The sequence below is a fragment of the Nymphaea colorata genome, chromosome 3 (genome assembly GCF_008831285.2).
Source record: "Nymphaea colorata isolate Beijing-Zhang1983 chromosome 3, ASM883128v2, whole genome shotgun sequence".
Classification (NCBI taxonomy): domain Eukaryota; kingdom Viridiplantae; phylum Streptophyta; class Magnoliopsida; order Nymphaeales; family Nymphaeaceae; genus Nymphaea; species Nymphaea colorata.
Window position 1 is genome coordinate 19,533,484 of NC_045140.1, and position 15,489 is coordinate 19,548,972.

Below are 15,489 nucleotides of genomic sequence, written 5' to 3' on the forward strand. Positions count from 1 at the left end.
TTGAATCAGTCAATGCAGATTGATAAGCTTGAAAATTTTCTCTACTGAAGATACTGCAATCTTTTATCGCATTAGCTTCAACTTAAATTATAGTAACTTCACGTAACAGTGTCTTAACCATATTAAGCAGTCTACTGTCGTGAATCCATTAAACGTTGTTTTGAAAACTCCCTTTGTCTGAGAAAGAGAACCGGTTGTTGCCGCAAGACAGGATCCGTCAAAACCTCTTATCAACAAATCTCCTGCACCTCGGGAGAAATTTACTCGGCTGGAACCAATGCCACTTTAAGCATATGTTGTACTTAAATTTGCAAACTCTAGACATTTTTCGATCGTCATCACATATATAGCTGATACGGGATTAATTGTCTGATCTTACCAACTCAGGATAGAAAGGAGAGGTGCGAGCCCATGTATTCCGACCGCGAAGAATGGGTTATGCATAAACCTACCCAAAATTATAGATGAGATATCAATAACTAAGGTGTTGACAAACAAAAGATTTTGAGATTTTGGGTGAACAACGAGAATTTTTCATCATTGAAATTCTAAATGAGCAAAATAAATATTTTATAAAGAGAGCCAAAGCTCTCCACTTAGTCCCTAAGACATGCTTTTGATACCTCTAAGTGCCTACCATGCTTGAACTTGTGTGTCAATGCATGCCAACCTTACCATGCTTCAATTTGTGTGTCAACGCCCTTCTTTTACAACACAAGTGGTTGACGTCCAAAATTCAAATACAAAACTAACCAACCGACGCGCCAGACTCTTCAGAGACAACAGAGTCTGAGATTCACTTGAGAGATTATTAAAATGGAAGACATCCACTACTCAATCAAATTTAATATGAAGCCCCATGATGTGATTGTACAGAAACAAGGGTCACAACACTAACCTGGATCATTTTGGTGATCGTGCAACTGACCCACTCATGGGAGAAAAAGGCATTTGGAAAATAGCTGAAACAGTAAACCGTCAAATTAAAAGATTCAGTAATAGCTGAGAGCCCTCTCATTTAGACATGATTTTGCAATTTTCACAAAACAAAATGCAAATAACATTTATTTATTTCCTTTATGAACAGAATTAATTGCCAATTTCTAAACAGCACAGTCAACGAGTCATCAATTTTATCAATCGTTTTAGCATCTACTGCGCATAATGCTTTCATAATTTTATATATTTCTAAGAAATGGGCTTCCCTTGTGTTAAGGGAAGTGCAGAGTTGCCCTATGGCGGGAACCGAGCTTCCCGCCTTGGTGAAATCTTCGGGCAACTATTCAATGCAAAATGGCATCCAAACGAATCGAGACGCCTATCTTACAATACACGGGCAGAGATACATGAAACACGAGACATGCACATGCATGTGAATGGTCCCAGTGCACAAAAACCACATCAAAGAGGGAGAAAGATATAAATAATAAACAAAATTGATTTAAAACCATTAGAAAATAAACAGGTGAAGAGCCGATTCAAGTTAAGATTTTCTGGAACTTGACATTAGCTTCATCAACAGATAAATGTTTCCGCTTCTTGGAAGGCTTCTCAACCCCATCTTGACCATCACCAAACTGAGCAGCGGTACGAGCTCGCAATTCTTCCAGAGTCTCACCTTCCTTTGCTCGTTCTAACACCTGAGAACATAAAGCAAAGTCAGCCTCTTTAAGGTAACACTAAAATACTTGAACGATTTTATAATGCATGTAATAAGAGAAATCATTCTTACAAACTCGTGAAAATCAACCCAGATCGGCCTATCAAATCAAATTGGTGGAAAATGGATTTGATTTGTTGGCCAAATAACTTATGTGTCGTACACTGCTCATTTTTTGTTTTTCAAAATGTTTAAGCTTTTATTTTTTCCAAATATTATTATTTTGCCAATTCACAACCAGCTGAATCAGCAGCCTTTCAATTTCTGATTTTTAAAACACTAGTCTTACAATTATACAGTTTTCTCAGGACATACTAGCTTTGGAAATAACACGATATAGGCCACATCAGTCACACGGATGGTTCAATCAATACCAAACTATAAACTGTAGAAACACAGGTGGCCAATCACTTCTGATGCATACACATACATGAACTTCATGATTTCGCTGCTAACCAGACAATTTCACGTCATTGGTACGAATCATCTAAGAAAGAGTGACTAGATTGAAACTTTTGACTTTATTCACATGCATTTTCTAGTTACTTGAAATTGTCATTTTGCTTATCTTTAGTCATAACTATTAGAAAAATAAAATATTTCATAAAAATGAGCTGCAAAATATATTTTAACACGCTGTGTTATTTCTGGTCTTAGGTATTGCGTAACATCTACAGTTTGATGCAAACTTAATCAACTGCAACATTCAGAGGGATAGATGACACTAACACTATCCAAGGCTACTATTTCGAGAAGTTGAAAAGTCTCTGCAAGTACAAGATATCGGCACAAGCACTACATGGAGGAGTAACGAGTCAAGTGCAAGTGCAAGCAGACATTATTGTGTTTGATAATCCAAATCTTACCAGATGACGACCATACAAATGGGAGCTTGAGAGTGCATCAAACGCAGATTGAGCCTCCTGTTTTGTCACGTACTCAACAAATGCAAAGCCTCTGTGTTTCCCATCAAACTTCTTTGGCAATCGCAAATGTTTTATCTGACAAAGCTTTAATATTAGTAAAGCATGCACATTAAAAGTAGCAAACATTTAAAAAGGTGACATTTCCAAGGAAAGGTCAAACCGAGGTTGAAACGGTCCATTCTTGGACTCGGTCAAATTTGGTCCAGTCCAAGACCGTCCAAAATTTGGTTGTCATTTTTTTTTTTAGTCCACCTTAAATAAGAACGGCAATCCTTCAAACCCTTGACAGAAATTGAACGCCTGTAGGTCTCCAGCACCTACCTGAAAACCAAGCTACCTCCGGCAACGAGGTCTCCTCTCCGATGAAGCGGCAATAACGCATAAAAATTACAAATTTATATAGTGTTATGAATCTACACTGTTTGTTTAAAATCTTAATTTTTGATTTATACTATATGTATATGTATACATATATATATATGTATGGGTACACACACACACACACACACACACACACACACACACACATATATATATATATAGTGTCAATGCCTAAGATTTTTTAAAATGCTCTGTACCCATACCTATGTGACATAGGCCTCAAGCATCAGAGATATTTCTAATGAGAAAGGTCAAGAGATTGGAGGCTTCTGTACAGAGAATCACAGATTAGCCAAGATATCTCCAAGAAGAAAAAAAGAATTCAGTACCTAAGCAGTCAGATAGAAACTGTGTTTTTTTTTTATTTCCCTAAAAGAGAGGCAAATTTTTGTTGATACGATGATCATATCTTGTAAGGATTTATAAATCAACGATATGAACTCTTTGGCTTATAAGATCTTACCTCTAAACACTTCCAAGGGTTTCAAACATGGAGATCACATTCATACGGTCATTTCACTAAAAACATACCCAACTAACAGATCTAGCCAAGAATCCTTGGAGCACAAAATAACGCTTACACATGTATATGTGTGCATGCATGCACATGTTCAAGTTGCGTCCATTGGCAGAGCTAGAAAATTAAAACAGGCAGGGGGACAAATATTATTACAATAAAAATTATAATTAGGGCAACAGATATGTTTGTCATACAATTGTTGTTAACTAGAAATTGTTTGTTCACGCCCTTTTCTCTTAAATTATCAAGAGAAAGGAGGCAGCAAATTCTTCCTCTTCAACCTTTTGAAGAAAAGAACCCAGAGATTCCTTTCTCGCTTCTCAACCTTACACGAGTGTCAGTAGAAGGAAAGAACAGGAAGGCACTCCAAAGAAAGGGCAGATTAAAATATCAGTAAAACTTGCCAATGTAACAATTGTTTGGGATCACTTTTCTTCTTTGCAATTTGAGTTTTCCCTGTGACTATTTTCATCATTAAGATCTCCAAGATTGACACAAAGCTAGCTGCAACAGATAGAATCGTAGCTATTGGAACCAGCTCGATATGCAGCCTTCTTCCTCTCTTCACGTAAATGAGGTAGTGGGGTTTATTCCCCTTTTTTAGCATGCTCTTTTAAATATTTTTTAATGAAAATTGGTGTATGCATATGTGCCTCAACACTGTATTGTAGTGGTCTTTGAGCTTTCTGAATACCATCTTTTCAGTCTTCTTAATCCTGTATAGTTGTGATCAACCTATTCCTAGAGCATTATGAACTATGAAATTATGTGCATTTAAATAATTATCCAACAAAGGTTTAACACTGGCAATAGTGAACTCTACAAACTAGGGCCAGACAACAGGCTGGGTGAACCATCAATGAAACCATGGTGGATGAAGATAAGGCTGAGATTTTTGGCCTATTGGTAGCCCATGCTTCTGCTGTGGCAACACGGCCTGGGCCATGGATTGACAAGGGTTGGCTATGTTTGGCCCATGCATGTGAGAACATAAATAAATAGGTCCTCATAATGTGTTGTAGCTAGTATTCTCGGTAAGTCTCTCCCCAGAATAACTTACGATGTTTTTTGTCGATTTATTTAAAATTTTAAACCATTACACATGCTTATGAAGTATAATTTATTAGAATATGCAATCAGAACTTGTTGTACATATTCAAGGACCTTGATAGTCTAACCTAACCCAAGTAGGCCCATGGGCCTAGCAGATGGAACATGGGTAACCCATCTGGTAATATGCCTACCTGAATTAATCTGTTGGCCAGCCTAGCCCAGTCAGAAACCCTTGGCTAGCCAACTTAAAAGGCCAAGCAAAACAAATGGACCATTTTGTAGAGCTTCCAAAACGGACACTAGATCCTAGCTGGATAAGCAGGCCTTTGAGCGGTTTCCAAGATATAACTTCATATACATTTGCAGTTGCACAGATAATATGTTTTGGGAAAATAAAAAACACAGCAATGAATATTACCTGTCCAAATGGACTAAATAATTGCTTCAAATCCTTTTTTGTTGCCTCAAAGGCAATATTTCTCACAATTAATTTTGTTGAGCTCTTCTCCTTGTCTAATTTTGACGATGAAGTTCCATCACCTGGACCTTTTTTGACATGACAAAGTTCCAATTTTAACGCATGCCCTTCTAAAATAGTTCCCTGAAACAGAAGAAACTGAATTTTTCAACAGGAGAAAAAGTATGTAAGCAAAAATTTAAAAAAAAAAAATTATTAGGGAATCAGATTGGAAAACTTAACAAGTTTCATTCTTTAGCACAATCTGTGGATTTAGGAGAAAAACATGTTCAAAGCAAGAAAAATTTATATGATATTTTGTGATTCCATAACAAAAATATTCTGTAGAGAAAAAAGTAAAGACTGAACAGGTTGTGTTTTCACATGCTTTTTGTAAGATTTGGATGTCAAAAATTTCCAACTAGACGTGTGTTTTTCCATCTTCCTGTTCACATGGAACCACAGAAAATCATAGTTGTGTCAATTGTCAGAAACCGCTTTGATCCAAGTAGAAGAAAGCTTATGCAGACAAAAGTAAGACATTATACAGACTCCAGAGGGAGAAGTAAACTACCTGCAAATCAGTGCATGCTGTCTTTGCTGTATCCAACGAGTCAAACTCCAAGAAACCGAATCCCCGTGAGAGGTTCTTTCCATTTTTTATGTGTCGCTTTATCTTTAAAAAGCAGAACAAAAGTCTATGTTAAGGTTGGAAAGATTAAAAAAAAAAAAGGTTGCTATAAACCATCATCTTTGTTTACCTTAGCACTTAAGATATTACCACTCTTCAGGTTGTCAGAGAAGTGCTTCCTAAGAGATTCCTCGGCAGTTGAAAAATTGAGGTTCTTCACAAATACTGAACGAGACTGCAGTTATGAGAAAAGATGTCAATCCCATGGGTATGTACTATAAAAAAAGTGATATCAATGTGTCATTCAGCATGCTAGCACTGTGAAATTTCTTTCGCAGGTATGATCACATAGATCAACCTATATTTCAAAAAAATGTAAGATTCAGAAAAATCACAATTTTTCAATGAGTCAGGATCCTTAAGGACTTAAAGTTCAGCGGCCCTAGTTTTTTGGTCTTATCAATCAAATCTACATTAAAAATAATCAGATTTTTTTATTCCATACATCTTTGGACATGTAAAATATGGATGCATGCCTAGATTCATGACCTAAGTAAAAACAAGAACTCAGATGTAGGTCATTCAAGTCCTTAAGAGGACATTTGTCGCATAGCCAGCAGAAGGACACAAATGTCGGACTCACTCGCATGCATCCTGCAGAATGAACGCTCCCCAGTTTTGTGCAGCCCTGGAGCTGTGTTCAGAACAGGAAGTCCTCTTCCTGGCATATAGTAGGCTCTCAAGCTTAGCTTATTACCTAGGTTAGATGTTTTTAGGCAGTCTATTATCTTAAAACACCTAGAACATCGCCTAGGACACCCAGGCACTCAATAGCCTAGGTTTTTTTCATTGACAACATAAATTTTTGTTCTTTTTTCCTTTCTTATTCGTTTTATTTTCTGCTTTTCAAACAGATTTTTTTTCTTATTCTGTTTTTGCACAATTTTTTCACTTCTTTATAAAAAGTATATCTGTGCAGATGTGCAGTTATAGCAACAACTATAATGCATAGATGATCAAATTTTCAATATTTTATGTTATTATTAATTTTTCAATTATCACATATATATTATTTTTTATCCTTTTTCTATCCATTGCCACAAATATGGTTGTTGGGTTCTTAACGGAAAAATTTTTCTTGGGTATTTTTCGGCAAAGTTATTTTCATGGGAAAAACATGAAAAACTTTTTTAAATGAAAATTTTCAAAAAAATGGTAAAAAAATGAAATAAATCAGAACCTAACAAGAAAACATACATATAACTAGATAAAAGTGATAAGAAGAATGTTTAATGATGATAAAAATGATGAAAAATCATTCAGTTTAAGTTTAACTTTGAATTCATGATGATATTAACGTTAAAAAAAAGAGAGAGATAAAAGTGAAAAAATCAACAAAATTTTACAAAAAATGTGAAAAAAATATTTTCTCACATTTATTACAAACTATCTCGATTTTTCACTTTTTTTATTTTCTTATTTTTCTCGTTAATAATATCACAATATCTGTGACACTCTTTACATCAATAAAACTATCATAAAATAACAATTTTATGGTAAGTAATGTTAACGTGAAGTATGATTATATTGAGGATTATATTAGTGATATTTCAGCTGAAAACTAGTTACAGTGGAGATGCCTGGTGACAGATAAAGTGTAGACCTTGTGGCTGAAATCTAACATGTGCTACTTTCAGAATCAGGCTTCATATGCATACCATGCGATCAACAATGAATTCCAGAAACCAACCACTAGCTATTCTGAAGGCACTTAATTCCCTCTTTGGAATTGTTGTTGATTAGCAAGAAGAAAGCTAAAGATTTTTACCCGTCTTGTCAAAAAGGTCATGAAAATGGAGAATAGCAAACCTCAAGCCTATCGGGATCAATGTCCTCCGCCAGTTCTATAAAATTCTGTTCTAGCACCAATCTTTTGTCTTTTTCACCAGTTGCATTGTCATCCTGCCCAGCATCTGCTTCATGGTTTGAGCATAAAATATTGTCGGGTGCCCATTCCAAGTATAATGGAGCATCTCTGCAGTTATGACCCCCCTTAATAGCTTCTAAAGAGAACGACACAGTATAGAAATATAGTAATGCCACAAACATCAACAACAAGAATTATGCTAGCTAATCACTATTTTGAATCTGAAAATCCTAAATGGATGAAATGGAAAACAATTGAAATCAGGAAAAAAGAATAAATACCTATAGCGCCTATATGCTAGGCCCTTGAAAGCAGCCCGAGCTTCAGCTGATTCAAGAAAATTCACCTGGGAAAAAACATGAGGAAGGAACTTTTAAATGCTAACAAAAGCTAGCAGTCTCAAGCGAGTCATAAGATGACAAGAACCATAAAGACATCTCCTCGATGGAATGTCACCAAGAAAGTGACACCCATGCAAGTCAGTAAGATCAACCTTCTATATACATCTCACTTGAAAGTTTTTTCAAAATTAAAAAAAGACACTTCATTACCCTTGAAGTAAAACGAAGGAAACCAAGGAAATAAATGAACACATTAATGCAAAAAAAAAAAAAACAATTAGAACTTCAAATTATATTCTAGTCAAAGCCCCTACATGGCGCATAAGCCCCAAAACTCATTTTCCCTAGTCAGTATTGGGAAAGAAATAGAAAGAGGAAGATGAATCAAAACATAATGCTAAAATTAATCAAGACACAGTTGTACACTTGTACTTGTAAAATACAGCCACCATAATTGTTCTTAGGAACCTCTCAACAAGGCTCCTATTGAAGCTCTTTTAAAAATGAGGCTTTTCATTGGAAAATTTGCTCTTACAATTCTATAAATATCGATAATAATAATAATAATAACAGCAACAACATATGGTAGTAATAGTAAACAATAAGAAGTAAAAGTTTTTACTATTTTCTTGCAAGAAAATAATAGAAAGCTCTATTAAACAAATACAAAAACTATTATGCTTACAAATATTTTTAAAAATTCTTTAAATTTTTTATATCTCCACAATATCATCACATTTCACATTATTTGTTCCAGCACATTGAAATATTATGGGCCAGAGCGTGACAAGCACACATGTTTTTCCACTTACACTATTCTGTAAGTTTTTTAAGGTTTCCAGTATGCACTATGCTATTAAGCACACTTTTTTTGCAATCTGTTGTGTGTTTTTGACAATATTAGTCATAATATATATATATATATATATATTGTTGTATGTATGAAATGAGATAGCATGTACATGGAAAAGAGCCTTCTCTAATATATATGCACACATACCTATATATGTATAAGAAAAAATAAAGAACATTTCGACTTACAGCAACGTGCAATAAACCTATTGCATAATAGTACCCGAGAAAAGAAAACACCGGCCAGACCCAAATATGTAACATAACAGTTAACACAGAAAAATGCGCTCCTTTGTAAATATATTTTGGTAAAAAGGCAAAAAAAAAAAAACCAACAAATCACAATATATAACGACAAGTGCTTGTTGCCAACTTAGACCATAGCAATTTTAAAAACAAGGCAGTCGCCTAGTCAACTAGCCCATCAACTGATCATGGTTTGACAACAAAATCAAGTTTCGTTCTCCAATGCAAACCTTTCCCACCCAACCAACTTACTTACCACATCTAGACCAAGTCCAATCTGGCACCCATATATGGATAAAACCAGTTGCCTGCAGTTGATTGCAAAGAGAACCACACCTAACACTGCTTACTTTCATTTTGCACAACCCACATAAAAAATCACACTGACTCGGATGGGGAAACCCTTTAGGAAATCTACATTACAACAGATTCACAACAAAACAAGCCATATGAATGTAAACCAAGTTCACCATGTTTTCCCCTGTTCATATGCTCCCATTTGGGAAACAATTGTAAGAGTAAAATTAGCACCGTAAAAGAAAGATAAATTACCAGGGCTAATGTTTTTGTTGGAGGAAGAATAACTTTGTCCAAACTTCCAAATTTTCCAAACATCTTCACTAGCTCGCTTTCTATAGAACCATAAGGTAGGTTCTTAACAAGGAGCACATGGTTACTTCTTTTAATGTTCTCTGTCCTTCCAGAAGCTAAATCCTCTAGAGCAGCTACATTAATTCCTGCATTCATTAAGGCCTTTTTTGTTTCAGCAATTACATGTGTTTCACCCAAGGCAATACGAACTGCAAGATCATCTGCTTCAGGATTCAGTAATTCGCTTTTGCTAATGCCATATTTCCGTGCAATGTTTTCAACAACCTGTTGACATCAGAGATGATGCACATAAATAGCTTTTCAATATGACAAGAGAAAAGACTATTCAATATCAACAATTATATCCATGACTTTTGTGACACAAAACCTCATCAAAACAAGTACCACTTTTCAAGTATGTCAAATATTCCAATGTAATATATCCCAACAAATGGTTCCAAATGAATAGGCACCATTCTCACAAAATCTTTCTTGGAAATTTATGGAGTCATGGAAAACCAATGACAATTGACATGAGAAACTATTAAGAATAATAGAAAAAGTATAAAATTATGAATTATCTAATAATTTTTCTTAACAACATTGATGAACGTTCAAAATAATTTTATTGAGAGAAAAAAAATTGAAAAGATAAATTTGCAGTGCATAACAAAAAGACATAAAGGAAATATGCCAATAATATCATGAATTTTTATAACGCAATATTTTCCATATAAAAAACATATTAATTCTTTTTAGCAATGACATTGCAATAGTTTTAAATTTTCAGCTATATTTGTGAATTGTGACAATGGTACTCTCCCTCTCTCTCTCTCTCTCTCTATATATATATAGCGTGTGTGTTTGTTTTTTTTTTTTTTTTTTGGGGGGGGGGGGGGGGGGGGGGGCGGTGTTGGGGTTAATCCCTTCTATTATTCTATATGTACAACAAAGAAGGGAGAGCTAGCTGTTGGTCCAGATTGAATGTCAAAGGTCATTCTTGACCTTACAATGAACTGAAAGACAAATAAAATAAAAAAATACAAAAAAACAAGGTCAAGAATGACCTTTGACATTCAATCTGGACCAACAGCAAGCTCTCCCTTCTTTGTTGTATATATAGAATAATAGAAGGGATTACTACCTATTGTAACTTGTAAGTCTTAATGCTTGATTACTTTCTAAGCATTTCATCAATAATGTACTGATTTTTATGAAACTTTGTGCCTTAGTGCATGTTTATCAAATATTCTTGAGTTGCGCACTTGCGCTAATCATAGTCACAGATATTGTTTACAGGTTTTAAATGGGTACAGCAAAGTTGTTTTTCTCAGGAAAATCTTGGCAAATTTTAAAAATATTAAAAAGAAAAATCCTAAAAATAAAATGCAAAAAACTGAGAAAATAAAATGCAGTAACGGAAGATGCAAAAAAAGCCAAAAAAACGTGTTTTTTGGAGTTTTTTCGTTTTAGTCATTTTCCTCAAAAAAGTGGGTCCTTTTGCAGTTTATACGGATGATTTATTTTTGAAGTATAAAACGGGTTTTTTTTAATGTGTTTTCTATGACTATGATGGTGATTGACCTTTCTAGCAGTTTGTTATACTTATAACTACTCAGCTAGCTTTTGCCCATCTGTGCCACTGGATCCATATTTAAAAAGGAAAAAATTCACAAGCGCTTGTACAGAGAGAGAGAGAGTGTGTGCAGAAATAAGGAAACCGAAACAGAGAATAAAAGCTCAATAGTATTTGCTGTACTCGCAATGGAGTATAGCTGTATAGGGAACACAAGACCACAATTATGGCCCATAGCCCCATATAGTTTAAAATTACAATTAATGGAGTGTGTAAGGATGGAAATCAAAGATATGAGAAGTCAAGATATTTGGTGCATGGTAAGTTGGTAACTTAAAGTGTTCAAGTACTGTTCATCTCAAAACTGATTTCATCCCTATGGCAGAACTTGTACTGGTCAACAACCTCCACATGAGTAACTAGTTCTCTCATCTCTGTCCAACATCTAATAGAAACATGGAATTTCTTTTTTAGGACGAATCAGTAAGTCATTCAGGTGGCTTGAACACATTGACCTGTAGTTTGCACAAACATGATTTTCAGTAAATTTGTGAAAGTTACTTTGACTGGACAAGCAATAAGACATAGACAAGATGCAGGTCAATAATTATGACAAGTGAAACAATATCTGGTAGATTAGACACTATCACAAAGATGAAACTCACAGTATCCTGGCGCATAAACAAAGAATTCCATGACCGTGTGTTGCCACTCGCTTCAGATGCCTTCCTCTCTTCCTCCTTTTGCTGCTTAAAATTCAGCGAATTTTTCTCAACAGCATTATCAGCCCTGCAACAAAAATCAGTTTGAATCACTTTGAACTTTGAAGAACTTATCTTTCAAAATCCATGTCAATAGCATGACTGTAGAAATGCAAGTCCCATTAGTTGGTTTTGCATAGACACGTATGTCTTTATTTCATGAATACACAAAAAAGTGAGAGAGAAAGAGAAAGAAAACTGTAAAAATTTTATTTTCTGATACCTGACAGATTCAGTTTCATGATTTACCCCATTGAGCCTTCAAACCTTATGGCACAAGAGAGAGAGAGAGTTTTCACTTTCAAATACACTACAAGACTAGGATTATGATTTACTCAATTGTTAATTTTAAAGTTCCTTTTTTTCCAAAATTATGCAACTCTCGAGAAATAGCTATCCCTTTTTTACCACTGTATCAATATTTGCATATAGCATGTTAAGACCAAAGCAGTAAAAACGAAAAAAGGTTAACTCACAAAGTGTTATTTGCACTAGTTAAGACTTTTCCAAGGTCCATTGTCACATTTAGAAGGAAAAAAAGTGTTTTATCTCTGGCAACTTGCTATGAAAAAACAAAAGATTTCAGAGTTATGATGACATAGAAAGTAGTAAGAACTACACTTACTCCAACTTCTCAAGATGTTTCTGTTGTTTTGCTGGCATGACATGTAACAAGCGTCCTTGAAAAATTGAATTATCTAATTCCTCAAGTGCCCTTCATTAGAGAAAAAAAAACACGTAGGGAATTTAGTTTGCATGTTAGAGGGTTGATTAACATCTTAACAAATGCCAAACTACAAGAACAAAAAAATTATGGAAAACAAAAAGAAAATGTGTACAATATAGTGCTTAAATACATGAGGCAACACAAAGGAAAGAACAAGGAATGAGCAAAAACTTCATACGCATGCATATCAAAGATTCAGGAAAGAGACACAAGCACTTGCCAAAGAAGTTGACACAATGAGATGAATAACTGATAGGTATGACAAAGAATAATTGAAAAATATTTTTACTCGCACATCTCTACAAAAAAGATACTGTTTTTTCTGTCCCTGGGAGGGGGAAAACACAATATTGCAACAAATGTAAAGATAACATGCCATAATCAAGATAAGACAGAACCATCCGCCAAGAATAGCCTTGATGTGCACAATTTTTCAAAAAAAAGACAGTATCAAAGAAATAACTCCTCAGAAGACAGAAGAAGGACCTTAAAGACTATCGGCTTCTATAAGAAGAGTATCGCATGGCTACCAAAAGACTCTGATTAAAATTTAAAATAGCACAATGTAGAGATAAAAATCAGCACCTGACTGCAGATTCTGGCAGCTTGTAGAGCACATAGCCAAACCCTTTCGAGTGTTTTGTCTCTTTATCAACCACAAGGTGCACGTGAGAGATCTCCCCAAACTGGCTAAAGTGCTCCAGAAGGTCATCTTCACTAGTTAGTGCAATACAAAGATAAACAATTTAAAAGTCAGAAACAATTAACAAGGAAATAATTACTACTAATAATGTGAGTGAAATTCAATACTAACAAAAGTACACTTACTTTGCTGTGTAAGGAAGGTTGCGAACAAATAGGCGCCCTGTGTCAAATGGCTCACCTTTCTCCTGTGGATTTAATTCAAATGGCTGATCCTGATCAGTGCCTCTAATATTCTCTCTCTCCAAATCATTTGAATTATAGTCTCCATCCACTTCTTGCTGCAACTGTGACATTGGGACTGCAAGGTCATCCCCTATGTCCCTCTTCGCTTCATCACCAGCTTGCCCATTAAAGGAAGCTTCCTCATCTGTATCAGAATCCAACCAATTTTTCTTGACTCTACTTCTAAAGTAATCCATGTCAGAGACAACTTCATCATGAACAATATCATTTGTCTTCTTCTTTTGAAGGGTCTCGACAGGCTTGCTGTCAGTACCATTGCATACTTTGTCATTAGAATGGAAAGCCTTCTGTGGCATCTGCTTTTCAACAAGTTGATCTTTGCTGTGTTTTCCAGACTGTCCTTTGCCACTAACTTGTGAAGTACTATTAGCAGTAACAGCCAACAATGTGTCATTGGACCAAAGCTTGGATTTGGCGCGTGGTTGCATAATCTGGAGAAACTCCTGAAGCTGAGGATCAGTATATTCGCTATTTGCCTTTGAACTCTTCGAACTCTGTTTGCCTTTTTCTTTATCGTTTAAAACCTTCACAGCTGCATCACCTTGTCTAGTGTCATTAACTTCAAACTCATTTTTCTTAAGGGCATGACGACTCCACGGACGAGGGGCATCTGGGTCCCCAACTTTACGAGCAATCTGAAACAACGAGCTTCTGAGATCAGACATTGGAAAATGCAGAACCAATATTAACGGGAAGCAGCTCGCTTAAAATAAGTCTGTGTTTTGTATTTTGTAATATTAAGGCTTAAGCAGCTAGTAATCCTTATATCAAATAGCTCCTGCCTAAGTTCAAATCCAATGCAGAAATAGAGCCAAATAACAGTCAAATGGCATGGGATCATAAATAAGAAAATAATCATTAGCCAAAGAAAATTTCGAGTGCTAACCTTAGAAAAGAAAATAACTACAAAACAAAACCCACTAATCACGGAGGATACCACAACGACTTGAAACCCTGACGCCATTGAATGGATAAAGGGTTACATATCAGTCAATGATAATTTGCAATAAAGCAGTGAGCGTAAATACTTATAGAAGCAAAAAAAAAATCTTAAATACCACGTGTCTATGCTAGCGAGAATTTGCAACATATCTACTTTTATTGAACCAAGAAACCAGTGGCACAAACGAACAAGGAGGCGGGAACCCAACACAAATAAGAAGGAAAACAAGAAGAAGGAAAGTCAAATACCCACCTCGCATACAAGCTTGCTAGTGTCCATAAACGCATTAGTGAAATACTTCACGGCTTCGGTCGCCTCTTTCTCCGTCCGAAACCCCACGAAACCGAACTGCCGACTCTTGCCATCTCTGTGTAAGAAAAGATAAGAAATCCAGCCTCAGGAGTGAGTCAATTCTGGGAAACATAGGAAACGGAATAACTTCAAAAGGAAGACAATGAGAAAGATCAAACTAACGCAGTCCGCATGATCTTCGCGTCGGTAACTTCTCCCTTCTCGGAGAAGAAATCCCTGAGCCGATCCTCCGTCGCATGTTTGGGCAGGTTCTTGACGCAGATTCTCGACCTGAAGGAGAACAGAAAACGAAAAACCAAATTCGTTGGCAACGGAAAACCAAGTCAAAGGAAAACAGCCAACTAAGCTCGAAAGGCAAGAGACTCACATTCTTCGGAGCAATCTATTCTGGAACAGCAAATGAGATGCAATCCGAAGCTCAGAGACAGAGAGAGGCTGAGAGGGAAACCCCCTAGAGAATTTCCTGGCGCCTAGGGGTCGAGGGAGAGCGGCGGGTGAGGCATTGTGGCGCCAGCGGCAGAGCGCGTTACAACTCGTGAAAAGGGGAGCGGGCGCACATGGATCGGATCCAATGGAGCTTTTCGGTTCGGGTTTTGTTCTGACATATAAAGTTCGAATTCCTAAAACGATAAGGGTT

At 35.9% G+C, this 15,489-nt stretch overlaps 1 protein-coding gene across 1 annotated transcript; it reads right to left on the bottom strand.

Annotated features, from left to right (window-relative positions):
- Positions 1 to 1,420: 1,420 nt before the first annotated feature.
- LOC116250805 (uncharacterized) lies at positions 1,421 to 15,371 on the bottom strand. Its single transcript, XM_031624743.1, has 15 exons — positions 15,220 to 15,371; positions 15,015 to 15,122; positions 14,793 to 14,907; positions 13,478 to 14,232; positions 13,235 to 13,366; positions 12,548 to 12,637; positions 11,827 to 11,950; positions 9,547 to 9,870; positions 7,837 to 7,901; positions 7,498 to 7,663; positions 5,759 to 5,863; positions 5,572 to 5,673; positions 4,959 to 5,141; positions 2,527 to 2,661; positions 1,421 to 1,640 (listed from the first exon to the last, which is right to left on the bottom strand). Coding segments are annotated over exons 1-15 (2,568 nt in total). The 5' UTR covers positions 15,222 to 15,371; the 3' UTR covers positions 1,421 to 1,478.
- Between the last annotated feature and the right edge of the window lie 118 nt (positions 15,372 to 15,489).